General features: G+C 40.9%; 1 protein-coding gene across 1 annotated transcript in view; it reads left to right on the forward strand.

Annotated features, from left to right (window-relative positions):
• The window catches only part of astn1 (astrotactin 1), a 2,712,832-nt gene that overhangs the window by 938,858 nt on the left and 1,747,566 nt on the right, over positions 1 to 26,408 (forward strand). The window contains exon 4 of the mRNA XM_059984849.1: positions 26,036 to 26,185. Coding sequence (XP_059840832.1) covers positions 26,036 to 26,185 — 150 coding nt within the window. The remainder of the gene's footprint in view (positions 1 to 26,035; positions 26,186 to 26,408) is intronic.

Genomic DNA, 26,408 nt, shown 5'->3' on the forward strand with positions numbered 1-26,408 from the left:
TTAAGATAACTGAAAGTGACTCAATAAAGTCGTGTTGCTCTATTTACACAATTAAAAATTGTCCTGAAGTCATTCGTGATTATTTAGTGAGTGCAGTACTTAAACTCTTAGTGCATTGAAAGACAATGGAAGTTTGGGATTAAGGTGCAGAAATGAAATAAGTTAATATAATTTTATATAACTTCCAAGATCAGCTTTGATGGTTATGGTGATCTATTTAGGAGCACTTCTAGAAAACTGATAAAAATCTGGATCATTTGTCATGATATTTTCTTTCAAAGTCTGAGTGGATCATATATATTTCCCCTGAAGGGAGATTTCATTTATTGCGATTGCACATTAGAATGTGTTGGGAACCATGTTACATTTTCAATATCTCTATCATTTCCCATATGGTTCAAATAATAAAAATATTGTTTACTTTCCTCAGTAGAGGATGGAGCTAATGTAAGCTTTACAAAGCAAGTGTGAAAGGTCATCACCTTCATGAAATAAAAGTATTTGGGAGAAACTTATTGCAACCCATATTGCTATGTCAAAATGTACCACCCTTTCACTGGTGAGTAACATTTTCTTTGATGAAAATGAGATGTTGCAATTCTCATTTTGTTCTACTCAAAAACAAGTTTGCCTATTGTTGGATAAACTTTGCTCTTGTTAACCAGACCAAATGATAGCATTGAAACATAACTTTTTCCACAGAGATAGAGAGATTAATACAAGCAACAAGGTGCCAGAGATGGGTACGTATGACGGGCTCCATTGATCGGGGCCGGCCATGGATGGTGCATCCTAGTTGATACACATGCCAGGACAGTAATGGGTACAAACACACCCTTTAAAGCATATATTATTTATTTTTATATATTTACAGGTAAAACACTGAACAGGGCTTTCAGCCCAGCAACCCACTGACTTAACTCCAGTCAAATCTCAGGACAATTTAGAATAACCATTTAACCTTCTACCCAACACAAGGAAATCTGCAGATGCTGGAATTTCAAACAACACACACAAAATGCTAGTGGAACACAGCAGGCCAGGCAGCATCTATAAGGAGAAGCACTGTCGATGTTTCGGGCCGAGACCCTTCGTCAGGACTAACTGAAAGGAAAGATACTAAGAGATTTGAAAGTAGTGGGGGGAGGAGGAAATGCGAAATGATAGGAGAAGACCGGAGGGGGTTGGATGAAGCTAAGGGCTGGAAAGGTGATTGGCAAAAGTGATACAGAGCTGGAGAAGGGAAAGGATCATGGAACATGAGGCCTAGGGAGAAAGAAAAGGGGAGGGGAGCACCAGAGGGAGATGGAGAACAGGCAGAGTGATGGGCAGAGAGAGAGTAAAAAACAAGCAACTAAATATGTCAGGGACAGGGTAAGAAGGGGAGGAGGGGCATTAATGGAAGTTAGAGAAGTCAATGTTCATGCCAGCAGGTTGGAGGCTACCCAGCCGGTATATAAGATGTTGTTCCTCCAACCTGAGTGTGGCTTCATCTTGACAGTAGAGGAGGCCATGGATATCAGAATGGGAATGGGACGTGGAATTAAAATGTGTGGCCACTGGGAGATCCTGCTTTCTCTGGTGGACAGAGCGTAGGTGTTCAGCAAAACAGTCTCCCAGTCTGCGTCGGGTCTCACCAATATATAAAAGGCCACACCGGGAGCACCGGACGCAGTATACCACACCAGCTGACTCACAGGTGAAGTGTCACCTCACCTGGAAGGACTGTCTGGGGCCCTGAATGGTGGTGAGGGAGGAAGTTTAAGGGCAGGTGTAGCACTTGTTTCGTTTACAAGGATAAGTGCCAGGAGGGAGATCGGTGGGAAGGGATGGGGGGGGGGGGGATGAATGGACAAGGGAGTCGCGTAGGGAGCGATCCCTGTGGAAAGCAGAAAGGGGGGAGAAGGAAAGATGTGCTTGGTAGTAGGATCCTGTTGGAGGTGGCGGAAGTTACTGAGAATTATACATTAGACCTGGAGGCTGGTGGGGTGGTAGGTGAGGACAAGGGGAACCCTATCCCGAGTGGGGTGGCGGGCGGATGGGGTGAGGGCAGATTTGCGGGAAATGGGAGAGATGCGTTTGAAAGCAGATTTGCTGGTGGAAGAAGGGAAGCCCCTTTGTTTAAAAAAGGAAGACATCTCCTTCGTCCTGGAATGAAAAGCCTCATCTTGCGAGCAGATATGGCAGAGACGGAGGAATTGTGAGAAGGAGATAGCATTTTTGCAAGAGGCAGGGTTGGAAGAGGGATAGTCCAGGTAGCTGTGAGAGTCTGTAGGCTTATAGTAGATATCAGTAGATAAGCCGTCTCCAGAGATGGAGACAGAAAGATCAAGAAAGGGGAGGGAGGTGTCGGGAATGGACCAGGTAAATTTGAGGGCAGGGTGAATGTTGGAGGCAAAGTTAATGAAGTCAACGAGCTCAGCATGCGTGCAGGAGGCAGCGCCAATGCAGTCGTCGATGTGTTTTTGGATTGCAGGAGGAAACAGGATTCAGATATATAAAGGATATTAAGTGGGATATGGGCCAAATGCAGGCAGATGTGGCTTGCTCAAATAGCTAACATGGTCAGCATGGATGAGTTGGGACCAGGGGTTTCCAACCTGGGATCCATGGACCCCTTATTAATGGTAGGGGTACATGGCAATTAAAAAGGTTGGGAAGCCCTAATTGAGCATGTTTCTGTACTGTATAACAATTCTTCTTCAAATAATTTTCATAGCAAATCATGGTTTGTGCAACAAAGTTATACTTGCCATAACCTTTATTTACTACATTGTGTGCATAACGTTTAAACACATGATTCATAATCAATAATCAGTTCCTTTCATGAGTGTCGTTATTTCTCTGTTTTGAAGGATTTGGTTTAAGTAGGTTGGTTCAATCCATTCTTCACCTATTGAATAATGTTCTTGCTCAGCTTCCCATTAGCTCCCATGGATAGAAGTAAATTGCCAGTGGAGTGTCAGCAGGTATAAATCAGACTGGATTGAAACACTTTTTCTCTGCCTTTTTATGAAAGGAAGGGGCTTCCTTTAGCTTTATTTAGCTTATTTAGCTTATTCATTGCATGAAATAATAATTTGAACTGAAAAAGCCAGCCATAACTAGACAAGTTAGTTGCATGCCTTGGGATTTATTCTCTTCCACTTGAGCTGGCAGAGAAATCCTGAAGCATTTGGCTGGTCTTGTGAATTTAAATGCCATGTTCTATGAACAGTTTGGTAGTTCAATTTTACTTTTGCAAACAACCTTAGCAATGGAAGTGGCAGGGAGGGAGTGGGGGGGAGGACAGCAGTGCCCTGAGTATCATCTGTAGCTGAGTGATACTAAAGGGAAAGGTGTGCAAGCATGAAGGGTGTGAGGATGGGAATTCATTCTCAGGCTACAAAAAAAAATAGAAATGAAAGCAATCTCATGCAAGGGAAATAGTAAAAAGGATGAGACAGGGAAATAGGTTGAACAAAAAAAAAACAAATTCAATAGAAATAAATTATTTTGTATAATTTTGCTAGCTCTGTACTTGATGTGATGCTTCAACACAATCAGTTGTTAGCATCGGTGCATTCTATATGGTCAATAGAAACCCGTGAAAGCACTTGCACTTATGGAGGAGAAGGACATTTAGCATAAAATGGCATCAAGATCGGCACAATCTTGTAGACCCAATAGCTTATCTAGTGCTGTACTAGAAACATAGAAAACCTACAGCATAATATGGGCCCTTCGGCCCTCAAAGCTGTACCAGACATGTACTGTTCTATGTTCTTATTAATAAACAGGACACCAATGTCCAAGGCTTATTGTGAAATATATGTACTATCTCTGGCACCTTTTCCCTTCCTTCTTAGTCCAGAAGAAGTGTCTCGACCTGAAACGTTGACTGTCTATTCATTTCAGATGCTGTCTGATCTGCTGAGTGTGTTGCTTTGGATTTCCAGCATCTGCAGACTTTCTCGTGCTTATGAGGTGTACTATTGGTCTTTTTTCATTTATGAGGTGTACATTTGCTGACAAAACAGTACTGTTTCTTGTCACACGCAGAGCAGTGTTATGCATCTAGATAATATGCTTTCTATCTGGAAGGGCTGACAGAGCCATCCCAAATTTCTTTAGCTTCCTGAAGATCCAGTAGTGTTGATGAGATTTCTTGGCCATGACATCAACTTGGTTGGACCAGGACAGGCTATTAGTGATGTTCACACCTAGGAACTTAAAGCACTCAGTCCTCCCAAACTCAACACCATTGATGTAGCTAGCAGCTTGTGCACTGCCCCTGTACTGAAATCAATGACCAGTCAGTCATCTGCCAAAGGATTTCTTGTAACTGACGTTTAATTCTCTCAGTAATCTAATTAAGTTCCGGTCAAGGGTAATCTCCAGGAAGGGGACTGAGCAATGGAAATGCTCTTGAATATAAAGGGAAAGTTATTATAGCCTCAGAGTAGTATGTTATGAATATTGCAGACAAAAGAGACTGTAGATGTGTAGCAACAAACGATCTGTCAGTGCAACTTAATGGGTTGAGCAGCATCTGTGGGGAGAAAAGAACTGTCAATTTTTTGGGATGGAGTCCTGAGACAGAACTTTGACCTGAAACATCAACAGTTTCTTTCATCTCACAGATGCTGCTTGATTTGTTTGAGTTCCTCTAGCAGATTGCTCATTGTTGTAAATATCACTTCCCTTATCAAGCAAGGTTGGATATAGTCCAGTTCTTAGGGCATTCTAACGAGTGGAGATTGAATATGAATATTAAGCAATTATCAGTAAAGAATACCAGTTTAGAAGGTTTTTTTAATGAAAATTTAAAAAAAAACGTTTCCATGTTTCCTCCTGTGAGAAACATAGAACTAGTGGATATTTTCAGAATAAGACTATGATGAGGAGGATTTCTTTTATTCTTGGGGAGTTGTATGTATTTAAAATCCGCTACACTAGAGAGCTTTAGAGGAATAAGATCAGGATAGACAGATTTTTATCTTTAGGTAAGTCAATAATTATCGAGGACAGGATAGAAAGTGGAGCAGAAATAAAAATGGTATCAATCAAGAACTTTTGAATGGGAGAAATATTCCTGCTCCTATTTCTTATATTCTGAAGTTCTGGTAAAGACTTTGTACATGAAAAATACCTGCCATACTACCCTGCATCTGAGCTGGTTAGTTTCCAGCAGCCACATCTGTATTCCTTTATTCTACATTTGCCTCCAGCCAGTGGAAAGATTTTCCTTTTGTCAATGACCACTCTCATGAAAGAGGTTTGCCAGTGATTGCAGTGGGGCAATTTATGGAGCTTCCTGTTGATTGTTTAGCTTTCTATCACCATTCACAACTGGACAGTTGGATTACTGACCCTTGATTTACCAGCTGGTTGTGTTCTGTTCATAGCAAGGTAATCTGACATTTACTATGCTGTCCTGTGCTGGATCTTGAGAATGTTATCATATTGTTATTAAGTACACTCAGTGCTGATATTGGCCTGCTTTTCTAAAGCCCTCATTGAATAAGTATTGTTTGATTCTTCGATGGCAGATATTGCATGCCTTGGAAAGGTCATGTTGCTGCTGATACATCAATATCAGCAAGGAACATTAGAGAGTTGTGGACAGCCCAGACCATTACTAAAACCTGCCTTCCCCATAAACTCTACCTACACTTCTCACATCTTTGGAAAAGCAGTTAGCAGAGTCAAAGACCCCACCCATCCCAGGTGTTCTCTCTTCTCCCCACTTTAATTTGGATAAAAGATATAAAAGCACACACTGCTCAGGGTCAAGGACAGCTTCAATCCCCCATCATCAAATCCTTAAATGGATCTCTTGTGTGTTAAAGATTAACACAATATAACTTGTCATGACCTTGCAATTTATGGTCTACTGGCACTACATTTTCTCTGTACCTATAATGGAAACACTACTGTATTATGCATTCTGTTATTGCTTTTCCCTAGTATTAACTTAATGTACTTAAGTTTTGAAATGATCTATATAGATGGCTTGCAGACCCAAGTTTTTCACTTCATTTTGGTAGATGTGACAATAATAAGCCAATTCCAATTTCAATGTGAACACAGATATCGCGCAATGAGCTGGCATATCTGTTCAATTCTGTCCCACTTAAAATCATGGAGGATGCTGTCAGTGTGAATCAACACAAGCACTTGCCCTTTCAATGCCATGACAATGGATTTAACAGCAGCAGGTGGAATGTGGAGGAGTTCAAGCAGGTTTCAGCCTCTACCATGAGATGCACAGTTACATCGCTTGGGACTTGTCCAGTTCATCAACGGTGATGTTACCCAGCTATCCTTCATGAGGCACAGTGGTCCCTGTGTGCTTGCTCCTCTCCCTGATTCTTATGTGTAATAATGTACTTTTGCTCATTTAGGAATGTTGGGTATTATTAACTAGCTTCATTTATCTACATTCTTCTTGGCTTTTAAACATTGGTGATGAGCCACTTTCTTGACGCGTTGCAATGTACTTGGTAAAGGCATTTCTTAGATGTTGGGTAGTGAGCTCAAGGATTTAGACAAGCATCAAACAAGGAACAGTGCTAAATTTCCAGGTAATGACTAAATGTCTTGGGGGAGACCTTGTCATGGTTACCTTTCTAATTCTGCTCATCATACTAAGTGGTAGAGACAGTGAATTTAAGAGATGTTGTTGGAGTAACATCAATAAGATTTCGTAAATGGTATAAGAAGATGATATCTTCCCTTTCTGGGCAAGATCTTTGAGAAAGACATTTTCAATCAACTTAACAATTTTCTGAATGAGAACAATGTTCTAGAAAAGTTTCATTCAAGTTTTAGAGCAAATCACAGCAAGGAGAAGGCTATTACATTGAGGTTAGTGCACTTATGGGGGTTGAGATGCATCCGAAGTTTCTGATCAAGCGCCGATAAAAGTTTGCAAACTCTATGAAGCAGCACAGCTTTTTGACAGTAGATAGTTTGGACCACTCTGTGGCTGCCTGAACGTTACATGGGTCCATTTGAACACTGGAAGGGGTGAGTATCTAGACCTCAGTTTCCCAATCCTTTTTATGACATGGACCAATACCATTAAACAAGTGATCTATGGACCCCTGTTTGGGAACTCCTGATCTAGACCAAGAACAACACTTGCTCTTTATGAAATTAACACTTCTCTGGCTTGGCATTACGTTTGTTCTCGTCTGAGAACCCTTGGGACATGCTGGATGTGTTCCTACAAGAGCAGGAATAGATAAGAATGTCATCCAAATTCATGAAAACAAACTGATTCAACCTATCCTGGAGCATATTGTTGACATCATTGATGACATCATTGAAAGTAAGGGAAGAGAGTAGCGGTTCTTCACTCTGATGTTGCTGAGGGACCGATAATCAATGCAGGGATGGAGCTTGACATCCTGAAACGGTCCATCCCTGCTGGCGAGGTTGACGTGTACAGATACTAAGGCCAGTGACTCCTTGATGTGCTTTTCCATAGCCAGCATTTCTGAATAAGAGATGGAACAAAGCCAACCCTGGAGAAGACTAGTGGCAGATAAGAGGTCTTAGTTGTGTTGCCAGTGTGGTGGCAGGGAGGTTGCTTTCTTATTACTGAAGACCTCAAGAAGGTCAGCATAGTCAGCTGGAACACCAGTCAAGTCCACTCTGGTGGTTGACAGGGATGGGGACACACTGATAGGGGCTTGAGCTGGATACAGACAGGTGGACAGGCATGCAAGTTTCCATTTCTGCATCACCTTTAGGGGCCAATCGATGAATGGGTGTGGCAAGATATCCAGGGAAGGCCAAGTACCAGCTACAGTTCAGGCAAATCAACAAGATTGAAGGAGAGCTTTTCCCTATGTTTGCCTTCTAGAACAAGTGGAAGTAGTTTTATAGGAAGTTGGATCTTGCCATTGCCCGGAGTCCAACGGTCCAGAGCCTTGACATTAATATTCTGTTTCAATTGCTGGGTCGGAACCCTCGATGTTTGAACCAGAAAGATATCCATGAGATTCCTGGCTGCGCCAGAGTCAATAAAGGCTTGAAAGTCATGGGTCTGAGAAGGTCTGACAAGGTAGCTGAGGTCATTACGTGATTAGAGGAAGATACTTGCTGGGAGAAATCCCCCTCCTGCTGATGGGTATCCTCTTTTACTGGTCACTCAGGACAAGATCCCTGAAGTGTCCTAGATTGTCACAGTAGAAGGAAAAACCTGTTCCTCCTGAGACAGATACGTGCACCCCACCTGCATGGGCTTCTCTGCAGTCTGGGTACTATGTAAATTGGAAGGAGATAAAGACAGATGCTGACCTAAGGGGTAGGAAGCTCTGGGCATTCTTTCTCTGCACCATTCCTTTGCATGGTTGTAATTTGAATGGCTAGATTTATCAGATTTCTGATGAGCTTTCTGGCTCATCATGCACTGCGGTCTCATGACAGACCCCTGCACTCAGTCCATCGATGAGAGATCTCTCCTTCCACCCCGTCTCAACCACAAGCAAGAAGACCTTCATTGTGTAGCCTATCACTGTCTCTTTCCCTTGGCGAAGATCCAGAAGTTGATGGGCAGCCTTCTGACCCAATACTGAAAGATCAAAAACTCCCTTGAATTTGAGAAGTTTCTGGAATGGCTGAGCTGTGGGGGAACCTAGTTCCTGTAGAGCATTGAACAGGCTGAATTGTACTCTAAGAGATACACCATGTAAGCCAGTTTATGTGCATCATCACTGAACCAACGTAGCTGAACTTGAAACGTCAGCTCACACTGGGCAATAAAATTCCTGCAGCCATCAGAGTCACTGCCTGATAGAGGAATACTTGGTTCTGGTCTGGTCATGGGAGTCAAGGCGATATTGTCTGAGGCTGAACTGTCACTGTAAGAGCTGACACTGTTAAAGAGGAGGATGTGGAAGATGTTGAGAGTGGGACTGACCTTGCTGAAGGTTGAAGGCAACAATGGCTGTCAGTAGTGAACTGCTGAACTGTAGCTGAAAGAGCAGTAATCATTTCCATTTGGTTCTGGCTGTCCGTAGTCAGTTGCTGACCTGTCACTGTGAGAGCTGACATCTGTCCTTTCTGTTTGGACTGGGCGTGTTGCTCTGAAAATAGCTGTCATACTGTGCAAGTCACTTCGGCCAACCCAGACAATGCCGATTTTAACTTCTCCATGAACTTCATTTAGGGCTGGGCTTGTCATTCGGCGAGTAGCTGTCGCATTGCATGAGTCACCTCTACCATTGCAGCATCTACTGACTGTAGCTTCTCTCCGATCTGACCAACAAATGTCAAGACCATGATCAGCTGTTCTATCTCCACTGGGTCCATGTTTTTTGTGGTTGAGTCTTGCTGACAAGAATGTGCTGCGATGGCCCAAGTGAAGAATGAGATACTGAAGTAGATGAACAGTTCACTGATTTTTAATAAGAACTGTGTAAAATTAAAGGAAACATAATAAATGCTAGGCCAACAGAGCTATTAAGTAAAACTCTCAAACTGAAAGTTAACAACAACACTGCAACTTGGAAGCAGACACCTAACACTAAGTAAAGGATTATCCTTTAAAGCGTCAATGTGAATGGTAGTCTTCTTTCCTAGAAGGACAAAGGCAAAAAGAGAGCATTGATGTTGCAGTGGTTTTGGTCAAGTCTCAAAAAGACTGAAATGAGTGGATGGAAGTTAAACAACACCACAATGAAACCCTAATTGGCTGGAGTGTGCATACTCACAAACATGATTGTCAATCCCACTCCACCGCCTGTCTGTGAGAGCGCCCAGATCCCATAGCAGAGTCAGTGGTTCTGACACTGCATTGGCTTCTGAGGTCTTTCAGAATTGATTTTAAAGTACTCTTACGTGCCTTTATAGCTCTCAATGGTCTGGGACCAGATTACATTGCAAAATCGCTTTTGCTTTATAATCCTGCTAGAGCTCTCAGTTCTTCTTCTGCCAGGCTCTTAAATCTAAACAATCTCCCCCAAAAGATAATTGGCAGGTCAACTTTTTTTGAACTACACTCCTAAACTGTGGAACTCAATACCTAAAACTATCAGGGATGCAGAATCTGTTGAAACTTTTAATTGATCCACGAACATAAGATCAGTTAAAACCTGTTTATTTAACCTTGCTTTTATCTCACATCGTTTTGACTTTTGTTTCATGCTTGCACTTTATCCCATTGTAAAGCACATTGTTGGTGTGAAAAGAGTGCTGTAAATAAGTTACTGTTTTTAAGAAGATTTGATGCTTAAGTCTCCCTCTGGTGCTGTTTAGGTGGAGTTTGTGCATTCTTCCCGTGATGATGTAGATTCCCCCTAGGTACTGCAGCTTTACCTTGCAATGCTAAGATTTTAGTTTTTAGTTCCTGACCTCCTGTGGAGTTTGTATGTTCTCCTTGTGACCATGCAGCTTTCTGGCAGGTACTTTGGTTTCCTCCAACATCTCAAAGATGTGCAGATTGTTAGATTAATTGGAGTTGTAAATTACTCCTCGTGCATAGGTGAGTGTAGAATCTCACCTACATCCAAGGAGTATGGATCTCCAACATTTGTCGACACGATGTATCATGATCATTTTCAACATTGTAAGCCTTTTCTATTCATTTTAATATAAGTAGAATTTTAATTCTATTGCAATGAATCAAATATGTCTTATCACTTTACAATATGCCAGAGAAGAGTTATTGTGATATAAAATCAAGAGGAAATTTGCCTTAAAATTTACAGCAATAACTCCAGTTACATTAAGAATGGCGGTACCAGACCAGACAAGACAACTTCAATAATTCCACACTCGCTCTCTCAACTGAAGCACCCAAAGGAAACTCACACAGTAAGGAGAGAACGTACAAACCCCTTACAGACAGTGGTGGGAATTGAACCCAGGTTTCTGGTACTGTAAAGTGTTGTGCTACCCTCTATTCTGCTGTGCCAACCCCCATCTAAGAGTGTTCTAATCAAGGAAAAAGCCACCCTCACACAATACTTTTAATCTGAATCAAATAAATAGAAAGGGTCAACAATGTTGTTGGACAGTGCCTAACTTATTGATGGTCTCACTAACAGCAAAGAATAAGGACAAACTGCTGGAGGAACTCTGCATCAGACAGTGAATAGGGGAAAGGATAGTAGATATTTTGGGTTGAGACTCTTCATTTAGACTGAATGAGTAGATGGGAGCTAGCTAGTATAGAATGATGAGGGGAGGGCTGAGGTCGGAGCTGTGAGTGAAAGGTGGAAACAGGTGAGGAAGTGTGTGGGGATGATGAGTGGAAATTGCAACAGAGGCAAGGAGGTGATAGGTGAAAGTATCGAAGGGGTGCATGTGATGATAATTGATAGGACAGGAGGGTGGTATAAAATAATGGAGGTGAGGCAGGCAAATGGGAACGGGGGAAAAATGGGGTGATGGGGCTGGGGGGAGGATTGTATGTGTAGACATTGGTAAATCAGAAGAAAAGAGAGAGAGAAAGAAAGTGAGAGAATTCAATGTTTATTAATCAACAATCTTTATTGAATTCAATGTTGTAGATTACCAGGTGGAATATGAGGAATTCTTCTTTCTAGTTTTTGTGTTTGGTTTCGCCCTGACAGTGGAGAAACCTCACTATTGCTGTTCATGGTTCACCAGGACCACTCAATTACAGTTCTCAACATAACCTTGTTCAAACATAGAGAAACAAGCTGAATTCAGCAGATTACTGGGACTGTCCACCCCTGATAGCAAGGAATCATTTAACCAAATGTGATGCCAGGATGCACAGATCGAGGGGAATTCAGGTGGCATTATTTATTGGTTCGAATTATACCTTGCACAAAGGAAGATGTCTGCAGTCATTGGAAGTCAATTGTTTCAGACTAAGGAATCACTGCTTGAATCCTAGGCCCTGTCATTTTCTTCCTACAGTTTCATTAAAGGTGTTTTTCAAACTTAAAATCAAGTTTGTTGTCATAGTCAGCAGCATCAAAGATACATAGCAGCAGATACACAGTATTGTGAAGATAATTAACAATACAAAATTATACCTGAAAGAATGCAATTAGAACAAACAAGAACAGCTCGCATGGTGCAAAATGGTCATGGTATTGCTATACTGAAGCAGTGATTAGGGTTGTGAAAGTTGATTCAAGAACAGGAGTGGGCCTTTCAGCGTCTGTACTTCCTGCCCATGGTAGGCAGCATGGCCTGGATGATGGTGATCAGTGCTGATAGGTATTACCTTTTTGAGCAGCACCACATGTAGATACCACTGATTGTGGGGAAGGGTGTACCAGTGATATATTGGGCAGTGTCCACTTCTCTTTAGAGCTTTTTATGTTCCTATGCATTCAAATTACTGTACCAAACTATGATACAACCAGTCAAGGTATTTTTAACCATAAATCTTTAGAAGTTCGCTCAATTTTTGATACAATACCAAACCTCCTCAACCTTCAAAAAAAGTAAAAATGCTGACAAACCTTCATTGTGATCGCCGGGCTGTGTGTAGGTCATCTGATATGGGAATTTAAAGCTGCTGACTATTTCCACCACTGATCCACCACATGTAGACTGGCACTTGTTCACCCTCATTTGTATTCCTGAAGTCAACAATCAGCTCTTTAATTTCACTGATGTTGATTAAGAGGTTGTCTTTACATTATCAATAACCAGCTGGTCTACCTTGCTCCCGTGTGCTAACTCATTTCCACCTGTGAAACGTCCAACAACAGAGGTGTTGGTGGTGAATTATTACATGACATTAGAACTGCATTTAGCCAATCATGTGTGTATATTGAGTACAGCAGTGGCTGAGCATTCAGCCTTGAGTTACTCCTTGCTATTGATTATCAGCAAGGAGGAAATGTTGTTACCAATCATCGTAGATTTTGTTATTTGATGAGGAAGACAAGAATCCAGTTGCAGAGCAAGGTACCTGCCTTACCAGGCCTTGAAACTTGTTGGTGGATGATTGTGGTGAACACTGAGCTTTAGTCAATGAACAACAGCCTTACGTGTCTGTTCCCGGTGTCCAAGTGATATACATACTCAGTGTTCTGGCATTGCTGAGTCTCTCATCATCAACCCTGCTTCCCACCCCCCAGAGCTAATCATTGCTCAGAAACACAACTGACTAGCTGCATAGATACTGTTCAGGTTGAAATACTGGCTATCTCATGGCGAGTGACTCATGTCTCAAAGCATCTCAGTCATCCACAATGCAAAATAGATGTATCAGGGAATACTAACCATTGTCCTGAATTATTGTAGCTCTAATAATCCTGAAGAAGTTTGCTACTAGCAGCCCAAAACATCCCACTTGCCTTGCACTCTGTCCAATATCCCAAACTCTGGTGCAATGCTCCTCGGTCACCATATGTTGCCGTTAATTGCCAAGATAACTGAGATAGCAACTTCCAAATACATGACTTCTACCAACAAGAAGAGCAAGGGCCATGGATGCAGAGCAACACCACCACCTTCAAAGCATACACTCTCCCACTGGGAAGTGCACGACTGTGCAAATGTCTCAGCCATGTGTGTGTGTCTATATATATATATCTCAGGTGCCTAAGACTTTTGCTCAGTGCTGTCATCATTTTAGGTATTGCACTGTACTGCTGCCACAAAAAAAAACAAATTTTATGATATATGTGAGTGATAATAAACCAAATTTTGATATGAGTCTCTATTGTGGATTGCAATTAGGAAGTGGGCAGGGATAGGGGTGGGATTAGGAAGCATCAGAGAGACATTCTGTAATGATCAATAAACCAATTGTTTGGAATTGAATGATTATGCCTGGTGTCTCAGGGCTGAGTGTGTCTGCATCCATGCCACCCCCTGCCCCTGGCTCTCCTTCTCTGCCACCTATCCCACATCTTCTCACAGTGCTCCACCTTCACCATTGCCAAAATCCTTTGCTCCTGCCAGATTTACAGACCCGCAGTCCACTCCACAAAGACAAATTCAGTACTGTGCATGAGTCTCAGGCACCCTAGCTATATTCACATGGTAAACACGAGGAAATCTGCAGATGCTGGAAATTCAAGCAACACACACAAAATGCTGGTGGAACACAGCGGGCCAGGCAGCATCTAAAGGAAGAATTACTTTCGACGTTTCAGGCCGAGACCCTTTGTCAGGATAGTCCTCGAAACGTCGACTGTACCTCTTCCTATAGATGCTGCCTGGCCTGCTGCGTTCCACCAGTGTTCTGTGTGTGTTGCATATACACATACCTCCGACTTTTCCACAGTACTGTATATTGTCATTCGTTTTCATTACTGTGTCTAAGTCCCGGATCTCTTTCCCAACAGCACCGTTGCATGCCTTTACGAGAAGAGCTGCAATAGATCAGCAGGATGGTTCACTGAACCCTCTTCAGGCTAATAGGAGAGATGGTCAATAAATACTGACTTGCCAGTGCCTCTCAGATCCTATACGTGAATGCAGTAAGAAAAATTGAATGCATGTTGAGAGCAATTTTCAGACAGCTAATATAATAGCAATTATTGTGATAAATTTCTCAAGCAGTTCTTTATGTTTAACCGATTATATTAGTAATAGAAAAATAAATTTAGAGACAGGCATTACTACAAAGCCTTGCCATTGAGGATATTGATTCTGCTAATGTCTGTAGACTTTAAATAACAAAGGTTCCTGCAGGATTCTGGTGAACTAATAGTTGTTGGCATTCATTATATCCACTACAGTAATTTTCCTCACAATTGCAATATGTTGGTCTGAATTCTAGAGAAATAAATGCAGGGTCATTTACTACACTAAGATTTTTTCTGTAATAAAAGATATATGTGGAGCACAACACTGATAATACAAGTTGACATAAAATGGAAAAGAAAACAGAAAATGCTGTAGCAACACACTCAAAATGCTAGGGGAACTCAGAAGGCCAGGCAGCATTCATGGAAACGATTATATAGTCGATGTTTCAGAATCAGAATGTGGGGGGAAGGGAGGAAGTACAAGATGGCAGGTGATAGATGAAACTGGGAGAGGGGAGGGCGTGAAGTATAGAGCTGGGAAGTTGATTGGTGAAAGACATAAAGGGCTGAAGAAGGGAGAATCTGATAGGAGAGGTTAGAAGACTATGTAAGAAAGGGAAGGAGGAAGGCACCAGAGGAAGGTGATGGGCGGGTAAGGTGAGTGAGGGAAACAGGAATGAGGAATGGTGAAGGGGGTTTATTTGACAGAAGTTCAAGAAATCAATTTTCATGCTATCTGGTTGGAGGTTACCCAGACAGAATATAAGGTGCTGTTCCTCCAACCTGTGTGCGGCCTCATTGTGACAGTAGACATGTCAGAATGGGAATGGGAAATCCAGAAGGATATGGGGGGTCACAGTTGGCGGCAGTGCACCGTCAGGAAGGAGACTGGTAAACAGGCAAAGCGGGTGAAATATTGTTGGTGTGGGGGGACGCACTATGCAAATATTTACAATTTCAAAGATACTGTCTGCCATGCTTGTAGCAAAAAGGGGCATTTAGCTACAAAGTGCAGGAGCTTAAAGGGTAAGGTTAAGCCTGGGCAGGGGAAAGCTCAACAGACTCAGGCAGCCACACACCACCTAGCAGGAGCAGACGAGGAGGAAGCGCGTGCCCACAACATGTTTGGGGTGGAAACGGATGAGGAACAACCTGAACCATATTATGCCAGAGTCACTGTCAAGGGAAAGGACATTAAGTTTGAGATTGTTTCAGGGGCTACTGCATTGGTCATTAGTGAGGAGACCTACAGGAGGACATGGGGGTCCAACCTGCCTCCCATCAGACCATCTAAGCTCAAACTCAGGACCTAGTCGGGGCAGCCCATACCTCATTTAGGGGTGTTACATGTGGCTATTTCAGCCGGGGGTCAGAAGGCTGAAGCCAGGCTGGTGATAGCTAATGGCAGTGGGCCCAGTCTTTTGGGCCGTGATTGGCTTTGCAAAATCCAGCTCAACTGGCATGAAATTAAGTATGCACACATGATGGAGGACATTCTGCAGCGGGACGGTGACGTTTTCAGGGGCGAGCTGGGCACACTGAAGGGCGTGACCGTGAAACTCCATGTTGACCCTGAGGCCACACCACGTTTTTTAAAGCCCAGGTCGGTGCCCTATGCCATGAAAGACAAAGTTGAGGAGTTGCTGGAATGTTTACAGGGGCTGGGCATCATTGAGCCAGTCCAGTTTTCAAGGTGAGTGGCTCCCATTGTTCCAGTTTTGAAGGCAGACAAAACACTTGTAGCATTATATGAAGAACAAGACGTGCAGCATGCAGATGAAGTCGCCGATGGAAATGTGAGTGACAGACATAGTCCGGACACATTTGAGGGTGAGCTCGCAGCGCAGCTTGCGGCTTTTCAGCCTGTTACAGGAGCAATTGAAGTTACCCCCTCGGCACTGAAAGCCAGCATGCCACTTCCAGGACGGCAAAGCAGTGACCCAGCTCTTGTACCACCTGCCCAGTTACAGCAAGGTGCATCTCAGCCTGATGATCCCACTTACAGGAACCTGCATGTGAAGCCAATCGTAACAGTAGCAAACAGGGCACCCACAGCCGATGTAAGAACAGAGCCTCCAGGACCAGCAAGCATTCAAAAAGCACTCTAAGTGATTTGACAAAGAAGGTAGAATTTCCTGGAGACAGTGGCCCCCTGGGAATCCATGTGGTGTCCTTTGAGGCTACGCTGAGTGGAAGATTTCTTGGCTTGAGTATTCGTGGTATTGAAGAGAACAGCCATTCAAGAAAAGAGAACCTGCTCCAGGAGAATGAATGTATCATCAAAATCAATGACTGTGATTTAACAGACAAGATCTTTGTTCAAGCACAAGAGGTTTTCTGAAACACATTGCGATTTCCTGCTGTTGAACTCCAGATAGCTCCAAGTTATAACAAGGAACTCTATGAAAAATTTGCAATTGGGTCTATACTGAGCCATGGTTTCAAAAACCAAAGTTCCTTCTTCAGTGTGTTCCAAGCCAGGTGGCAAACCTGCAGATGCCGTTTATCCCAATAATGCTGAGAATAGCTTGCCTCCAATTTCAAAGAAGCTCAGTAGTCCAAAACAGTTTGGGAGCAATAACCACTTAATGCACACCAGAAAAGCATGTCCACCAGTGACTTTGCCAGAGAGACAGAGACGCTGGCAGAGGGTCTGGGGTCCCCTGAAGAGGATGAACATTCTCACACAGACACACAGACCCCTCTCATGTCCCCAACACCAGATCCACCCAAAACATCCTCACCAGCGGTGCCTGCTGGGTCACCGGGGGTAGTGCGTAGATCACAGTGCCCTCACAAACCTCCTGACAAACTGAATCTGTGATTGGATAGTTTCTTTTGTTGTTAGATTGAATGTTGAATTTGCCACGTTTTTTAGGTGTTTTGTATTGGTAAACTATTGCTAATGATACCACTGTTTTTGTAATTTTTTTTATTGAAGTTCATCATCAAACAAACATTTCCATAAGATGTATTTCAGACATTGTACATATATATCATATAATCATATATATCACAAATCTCCACAAAGTATTTATCTGAGGTATACACTTATAGAAAAGAGTGGAAAGAAAAAAAAATATTTCCCAGTTCTTCTTTATTTGGGGAATGTTGGATTTTAAAGTGGGAGAAGTGTTGTAATGTGAGTATTGTTAAAAGTAAGTTAATACTGATTGGAAAGCTGTTGGTAACAAGAGGCGGGTTCCAGGGATGGCAGGGTTTTACGCCCGGTATGCATTGCATATAGTTCCACCACCCATGCCGCACAAGGTACCTGAAAGCCTCTGTATTGTAAATATCATTTGTCGTCCCTGATAAACATGTTCTTTTGGCAATAAAATTGTCGAGTGGTCCTTTTGTAAAGTAGAAGTTATCACAGTTACTCTTTTCCATAGATGCTGCCTGGCCTGTTGAGTTCCTCCACCATTTCATGTGTGTTGCTTTGGATTTCCAGCACCTGCAAAGCTTCTGATGTTTGAGAAAATGCTGGAAGCTCACAAAAGGTCAATCAGCAATTGTCAAAGTTAAAGTTTGCTTCACACTTTGTATGTTCTCCCTCAGAAATAAAGGAAGACTTTTGTTTTTTAATAGTGACACACGAGATGGCATTTGCTGGACTTGGAGCAACAAATTTTTGGAGGGACTTGGCAAGTCTGGGAGAAAAGAACTGTAGTGAGTCTTGGTAGCAATGTGGTTGAAGAGCCAAAGAATCATGGGAACTGGAGATGGGGAGTAGTGAGAGCTGGCAGGATTCTCTTCAGGAAAAGGGGGGAAACATTTTCGAAGTCAGCATACCTTGAAGAGATTTCACAATGCTGCAGTTAAATGGGGACAAGACTGCAGATGCCAGGAACCAGCGCACCAATCAGTGTTGTAAAGCAGAGTTTTGATCTGATACACGGGCAATTCTTCCCCCCCCCCCCCCATGGATACTGCTTGACTCGGACAGTTCTTTCAGCAGATTGTTCTCTGCTTTTGATTTTTATTACATTTCTACAGGAGAAAAGACTACACAAGTGAAAAGATGACTTGCTGAATATTTTTGCAGATATGGGTTTACTTAGGCTGTTTAATTTTGTCAATTTCTTGGTTTTGATTTGATTTGCCTTTGTCTTTCTTTGAGTCCTGGCACTCCTGCTGGCAAGTCAGGCTGCTGTGAGCCTGACTTTTACTGTAGAGCACTGAGGAGATATCCAAAGAGAATCTTCCAGTGCAGTCTGAGCGTAGGGTACCTGTAGGGTGAGATGTTACAAAGATGAGTAAAAGGTCAGTTGTATTTCCAATGTCTCGATATCACCACTTTTGCATCTCATTATTAATTATCTCATCTACGTCTTCTTTTACCTATCACATGGCTTTCCTTTTCCCCATTCTTTGATCTCCTCTTTCTCCATTCCTGCTTGTATTGGATCTCTACCTTACTTCTTTTTTCTGATTGAAGGTCATTGACTTGGACTGTGAAAGCTTGTCCTCTTTTGTCTTGAGCTGCTGCTTCTGTTGAGTATATCCAATCTTATTTGCTTTGACGAGACTTCCAGTATCCATAGTATATCACATTTATACGATGATATTAGTCTAAAGTTATTTCTTAGCTAACCTCATTTTGTCTTGGTCCCATTGCTGTTTCTGAGTAAAAAATAGCACAGGTTTAAATGGGTGTTTCATAGTTGTCATGAATTCAACAGGCTGAATTCAATGACTTTACGAGAAGAGATCTATCAAAGCAAATTTTCCTTTATACCCTTACTTTAGCTTCCACTTTATTTACAATTATTGAACTTTGCCAGTTCTCTCTGTCCGTCTCTGTCTCTCTCTCTGTCTGTCTCTCTCTCACATACACACACACTCTCACTCAATCCAATAGTGTGTTGCAGAGTTTGAAACAGAAGGTCTCTTCAAACTCCTAAACATAGTCTGGACATATATTTAAATTTGGAGCAATATAATGCTCTATGACTGTAGTACTGTGATTTTTAAACACCTTTTGCCAGTTAAGGTGCACGTAAAGAACGCCTAGGTAATATTCGAAATGATGAATTCTTCTGTTGCTCTGGATATTTCTCTCTCAACCAAAGCAGCTGAATTGTTTTCTTAATTTGTGGTGCTGAAACTTGCACAGGCAAGTGTCTGCTCCATTTCCCTCGATAATGGGACTGATAGTACAATACTGCCTCAATACATGGATGTTTGATTTATGAATTTTTGCTCCAATCAAAGTGACTCCATGGTACGTGATATAACTTTATGAGGCCATGTTTCGCTTTAATAAAGGTACCCCACCCCTAATCATTGGAAAGTTCTATAGTCCATAAAGCATTTTCTCAGACTTGATGATTTATGAAACATTTGCTGGGAATATATCCCTTTCATAAATCGTGTGATTACTGCAGTTCAAGGAAAATTTATCAACTGTTGCATGCTTCAGAACTTCTCGCGGATGTTGGTTGAAATTTATAAATTCAGCTATTTTCAGTATTTGGTGATTATCTGAATCTTTGGTTGAACATAGTTGCTGCCCATCGAAATTGTTCATTTTTATACAACAAATTGTGGATGTAGTAATTTCTGTTCATTAAATAGGGCAGATTCAAGAACACTGAAGACAGTTCGTAGAAAGATTTAAGTCAAATCATCTTATTTCAATGCTAATTTAAACCTTGCAGTCTCAGTTTTCTATGTAATTAAACAATATCAATGATATGCTCAGAGTTAATTCTTAACCTTTTACCTTAACTGATACCTCAGAGCGTATCTTCATCTCTTGTTGTTCTTAAGTAGTCTCATAGCATCTCCTTACATTCTGATATTGAACAAAATTCCTGAAACTGACATTGGGATCTACCTTCTTCATTTCCTGAAAGCCATTAATCACAGGCAACAACAACCATAATTCAGCTATTACCTTTAAAAAAAAAACAGCAAATATTTATCCATCTTGGAGATAGATTTGGGAGTCTCAATGAAACTCATTAACAATTCAGTAGTGATTTACAGTTGGATCAGAACCTATTGCAAAGTAATTTAAAAGCAATACTTGGTATTATGTTTAACTCAAACCTGAGCTGCTTCCAAATTCAATTTAGGAAGCCCAAACTATTTAAGGATCTGTTTGCTTTTGCCCATTAAAGCACTGGGGTCTTTGGTGGGTATTGGTCTGAGGTTGCTTCTGTAAGGAGCTGTGAATGAGCAGAATGCATTGAGAGAACTGTGTGGACTCTCAGTTAGTGGGATGTGCTAGCATACGTTTCTCTTCCTCAGAACCTCAGAGAGATTCTTCTGACCTTACAAATTTCCCCACAATTTTTTCTGGAAGTCATTTTGAATGTCCTTCATCTAAGGCAGAAGTCTAGCAAGGCACAATGGACTGATCTGCACATCTACATGACTTCCTACCTGTTTTACATGAGAATACTGCACACCCATCATGTCTGTTTATTAAACTGATAAGCTGGATACTTCACTGCCCTCTAAAGTGAAGATTGCTTTTTAATTATGTTTCTTCATCAAACTAAAATATTTAGTTTGTTTCGGTTTGAAAGCTTCACTGCATTTACTTTCATTTGCTCTCAAGGATTCCTTTGATTTATCTGAGAGTAACTAAATGGAACCTGAGGGACTAGATGTATAGATCAGTTGGTTACTTTTAGTCTAATTGAATTTGTCTTGCACTGATAGACTGTTCAGTGAGTCACTCCTAATTTGATGGTTGGTTCTTTGCACTTTGAGGTCTGAAGATGACCCTAACATTTTCTTCAACAGTAAACAATGAAAGAGATTAGAATAAATGGAGATTTGTTGTTTTCTGTTTTTATTAACCTAGAGACTCATAGAGGCTCTTCAGCCCATCTATTCTGTGCCGACATAGATGCCAATCTAAGCTATTCTCATTTGCCAGCATTTGGCTCATGACGTAAAAACTTTTTTATTCATGCACATTTCCACATATTTTAAACTGTTGTAATTGTACCTGCCATTAAATCCCGCTGTTAACCGAATCAAGCACGCAGTGCCTACAGTGAAAACAGAACATGCTGGAAACGCTGACTAGGTCAGACAAAATCTATGGAAAAAAGAAGCAAAATCTGTGTTTCAGACGGAAGATGCCGGGTATAGCTTTTATCCCAACATGGCAGTAATGAGTAAATTTCAACAGCCTAAAACCTTAACTCCATTTCTCTCTCCTTGATGCTGACTTAACTGCTAAATACTTCTAGAATTTCAGTTTTAATTTCAGATTTCCAGCATCTGCAGTGTTTTACCTTTAATTACCTGCCCTACCTGCAGCTGCTGGAATCATAGAGCACAACAACACAGAAACAGGCCCTTCAGCCCATCTATTCTGTGCCAAAATGTTATTCTGCCTATATACCTGCATGCTAACTTTCTGTGTTTCTTGAACAGGTGCATTAAATCTTTTAGAATACCAACATCTATTAGATTCACACTATTTAGATATTAATCTACTCTATTGTAAAACTGAGATTCATCAACCCAAGGGAATTAAGGCATATGGATTATTGGACTGGAATTTTATCACTTACTTCTAAGACAGACTCTGATGATATTGTTGTTTTAAAAACTGACTAGGTAGAGCTCAGATTTTGAATGGTAATGGTAAAGTAATTTGAAAAGAATAAAATTATGTATCAAAGATCAGATAATGTAAGGTCAAGAGACCAGACATTATTCCTGGTACACTCTCTTGGGAAGAAATTCCTTTGGCACAGTGCCTGTTCTTTTACCAACCCCTGTAAAATTCAGTGGAATATAATTGGAGTATGAGGACTTTTGATGTCTGACTTCAGTTCACACCCGGTAATTGTGGGACCCAAATTCATTTCCAGTTGGTTAAATTCCTTGTAGAGCAAGTGTACTACTAATTGGCCTGTTGTACCTGCTGTTATAAGCTGTCCTCTTACCTTGAAAAGAAAATGGATCCATTCTAAATTAAGAAGATTTTGATTGGTGAAATACAATTCTTATTTAACTATATGAAGGCTGATATACACTAATAACTCAATATCATAATTTCTATAATATCAACTGTTACCTCTTGACTCAGAAAACAATATAACCTTTCATGGAGTAATTGCAGAAAATGTACATTCTCTAAATGATAAAGCACCATATCTGTGGTTGGCCTTTGTAGAACAAATCAATAAATCTGGTCCCCTACACTCTTTTGCAATGGTCATGTAAATCTTTGAGCAGTCGACCCTCTTTATCCGTGGGTTCCGCATGCGCAGATTCAACCAATTGCAGATCAAGAAAACCCAGAAGTTCTCTTTCCAGGACATTGTTTGAGCATGTACAGACTTTTTTTTCTTGTCATTATTCACTAAACTATACAGTATAACAACTATTTACATAGCATTTACATTGTATTAGGTACGATAAGTAATCTAGAGATCATTTAAAGTACAGGCAGTCTTTAAATCGGATTTGTACGTAAGTCAGAACAGGTACATCTGGTATTATTTAGCATCAGTTAGTCAAACGTTTGTCTTAGTATATAGTATATATTCTACCTTTCTAGCATATAAAACACTTAAATGTATGTATTTCAATAACTAAACCATTGCATTGCTTAGTAATAATTATAGCTTTCATCAGAGCAGGGTCCTTCACATGCTCCATTATTCTCACTTTATCCTTTAAAATTGTTCCGATCATTGGCCGACTGTAGCTTAACATTTTCCCAATGACTGATGGTATTTCACCTCTTTCTGATCACTTTATTACTTCCACATTATTTTCAATCGTGATCGTTTTCCGTCAACAGAACAGAAACACTGTGGATTCAGCAGCAACCGCGGGCGGTGGGTCTGGAGCTCGCCTGGGTCCTAAAGTCCACACGCACTGAGGCAGGTTAAATAAGGGACTTGAGCATCGGCATTTCTTGATATCCGTGGGGGGGGGGGGGGGCCTGGAACCAATCACCGTGGATAAGGAGGGCCGACTGTACTTTTAAATCTTAGTCTTAGCACTCTAGATTTCTTTATATGATTTCAATGGCATGGCCTCCACAAAGCCCTGATCTCAACATCACTGAGGCTGGAGATATCATTGCAGTCACAAAGAAGGTGCGACAGCGGCTATATTTCATTAGGAGTTTGAAGAGGTTTGGAATGTCACTGAAGAGACTGGTGTCTTTGCAACTGCAAAATAGAGAGCATTCTGACTGGCTTCATCAGTGACTGGTATGTGGTGCACTCACAGGATCGAAATAAGCTGCAGAATGTTGTGAACTCAGTCAGCTCTATAATGGGCACTAGCCTCCCCAGCAACCAGTATTTCTTACTGTAATTTACTGTTCTTTTTATGTATTGCAACGTACAGCTGGCACATAACAACAAATTTCATGACATATGGCAGTGATATTAAACCTGATTCTGATATTTTTGAATACAGTAATCAGGTCCTTTAATACAGTTGGAAGAACAAGTTGGGATAGTTAGGGATTTGTTCAACCAGATTAAAGATACAGCTGAACCGACCCTCTCTCAGAAAATCCCCATACCCTTTCACTTTCTTGATCTCTTAAAATCTAAAAATATGAGCCTTGAATAGACTCAAGTATTCATGCCTTCCTTCCAAAAATTCTGTGTGATAAAGTTTCTCATCATTTTAGTCTTAAATGGCTAACCATTTATCCTGAGTCTGTTTTCTCTGGTTCGAGATCCATTGAAGGAAACAGCTTCCCTTTTCTTCCTCAGAATCCTTCAGGCTATTAATTAGATAATTTAGATCCCAACAGACTTGATCATTCTATATTGGACAAGGTGATGGTTCTAAACTCAAATGAAGACCTTAAGTCCCATCAACATAAATAGACATGAGTACTCTCACTAAAAGAACATAATACTGTAACTTCCTGATCTTCAAAAGCCAGTTCACTTTGCTGATTGTGATCCTCCACAGTGAATTTCAGCTGCCAATACTTGCTTTTTGAGTGGTGAGTCCACTCTTCCTACCAAGGAGAAGATACTTCCAGCTACAAATTAGTTTTAAACACAGCTCATTTATTTTCAGTGATACATGTTTAAATCCATACAACGCTCTTAAAAACACATCTAAAACTCACAGAGAATTTCTATCTTAAACATTTCCCAATTACAAACCATTTCTAAAACACAAACCTTTTCCAAAGCACTAAGTATTTCTCAAGCATAAAGGATTAAAGACACAGGTACAATTCCTATAAACTAAGAAGACTAACCAAAGTTACAGACAATCAAGTTGTATGTCATAGAAACCAAAGCTGGAGGAAAGGATTCTAGTTCTTCCATGTTTCTTGATGTTCTTTACCCTATTCCTAAGCTTGAACTGCTCTCTGCATTTATACACTTTTCTCCCACTTGAGTGACTTCACAAGCAAGTGATATTTCCTCAGATGTCTTATCAGCAAAATAGTCTAGAGGTATTTTTGGTGACATTGATCTTAGCTAGCTACCATTAATGCTGTAAAGCTAACTTCTGAACACATAAAACTCTTCCAACTATAATCACATCCATTATTGATATGCTAAATGACATTATCCATTTGGTTCTGCAAGCCACCTCAAACGAAGCAACTTAAGAATCAGCCAATAAGAATCTTTTCAATACAGCCCAAATTAAACCACCTAATGTCTTATAAACTACTTTAAAGCAATGATAAAGGAAGAGCAGTGACTCTTTACAACACAAAATACAAAGCCTATATGCAAAGCTGTTCTACAGAGTGCTTTTATAACTTCAAGCTGCTTCCCATTTAAATTTTAAGATCTGAAAACTTGCTTTCATTTATGAGCAGAAGTTAAACAAAGCAATACAGTTGAAAGTTTACTTATAACTCTCTGCGACCTTTCAAATGGCAGCTGCTATTTAGAGAGCAAGCTTAACAAACATTATGGAGAGGCAAATATCTTTCACAATAACATTAAGATGCTCAATCTATTGAATTTAAGTGCCACCAATTCCAGATATATACTTATGGTGTACCTGTTGATTAGCATGTTTGGGTCTCATTTGTGAGCAAGCACAGTTGAACCTCTCAGTATCTGAATTTTCGGTCTAAAAGTTGCAAATTAATTCCCCTGACTCTGGTTCTGGAACTCAACATTAGTATTGGCATAACAGCAGGAAATGCTAGAAACAACCAGCAGGTCAGGCAGCAATTGTGGAGAGAAAAAGAGTTATTACTTCAATTTGATGATCTTTCATCAGAACTGGAGAAGTGAAACAACAAGTTTTCTCACTTCTCATCAAAGATGAAAGCTCATTAATCTGAAATATTAACGCTGTTCTTCTCTTTCCACAGATGCTGTCTGACCTGTTGAGTCTTTCCAGCTTTCCTTGCTCTTGTTTTAAGATTTCTAGCATCAGCAGTGTTTAGCTTCTCAGTGACATCATTGGCATTACTTCATGAATTCTTTGTGTAAATATTTCACCTTATATAGTCTACCTGATAGAATGTAAGGTAACTGAAGAGTGAGGCATGAATGAGAAACTTTTCTGTGCTCTGATTCTTCGATGTGGTGGGAAGAACATGTTCAGATCGTAAGAGGTTAACTTGATTTTTTTTATCCCAACAGGAAGTGATACCACCAAGTTGTCACTCATGAATAAATACAAGGAGAACTTCCTAGCCACCAGCCCCGTGGACATCAGCCACCAGCAGACAGCTCTCCTCCCACGCAGCACCTCTGGAGGACAACGGAAGCGTTTCACAAGTAAATCCAGAGGTCAGTCATTTAGTGTGCTCACAGGTGTTGGCTTTGCAAGAAAAACTTTACATTTTTTTCCACAGTTTTCAACATAATGGAACGTCTTCATGGCCTAAATAAACATACCTTTAAATCACAAAAGGCACTGTCACTCAGACTGAAAGATGCAACTAGTTACACATTATTTATTCAAATTTATGGTGATATAAGACTTAGTTAGCTTCTATCATCCGAACTTTTC

Source organism: Hypanus sabinus, chromosome 11 (genome assembly GCF_030144855.1).
Source record: "Hypanus sabinus isolate sHypSab1 chromosome 11, sHypSab1.hap1, whole genome shotgun sequence".
Lineage (NCBI taxonomy): Eukaryota > Metazoa > Chordata > Chondrichthyes > Myliobatiformes > Dasyatidae > Hypanus > Hypanus sabinus.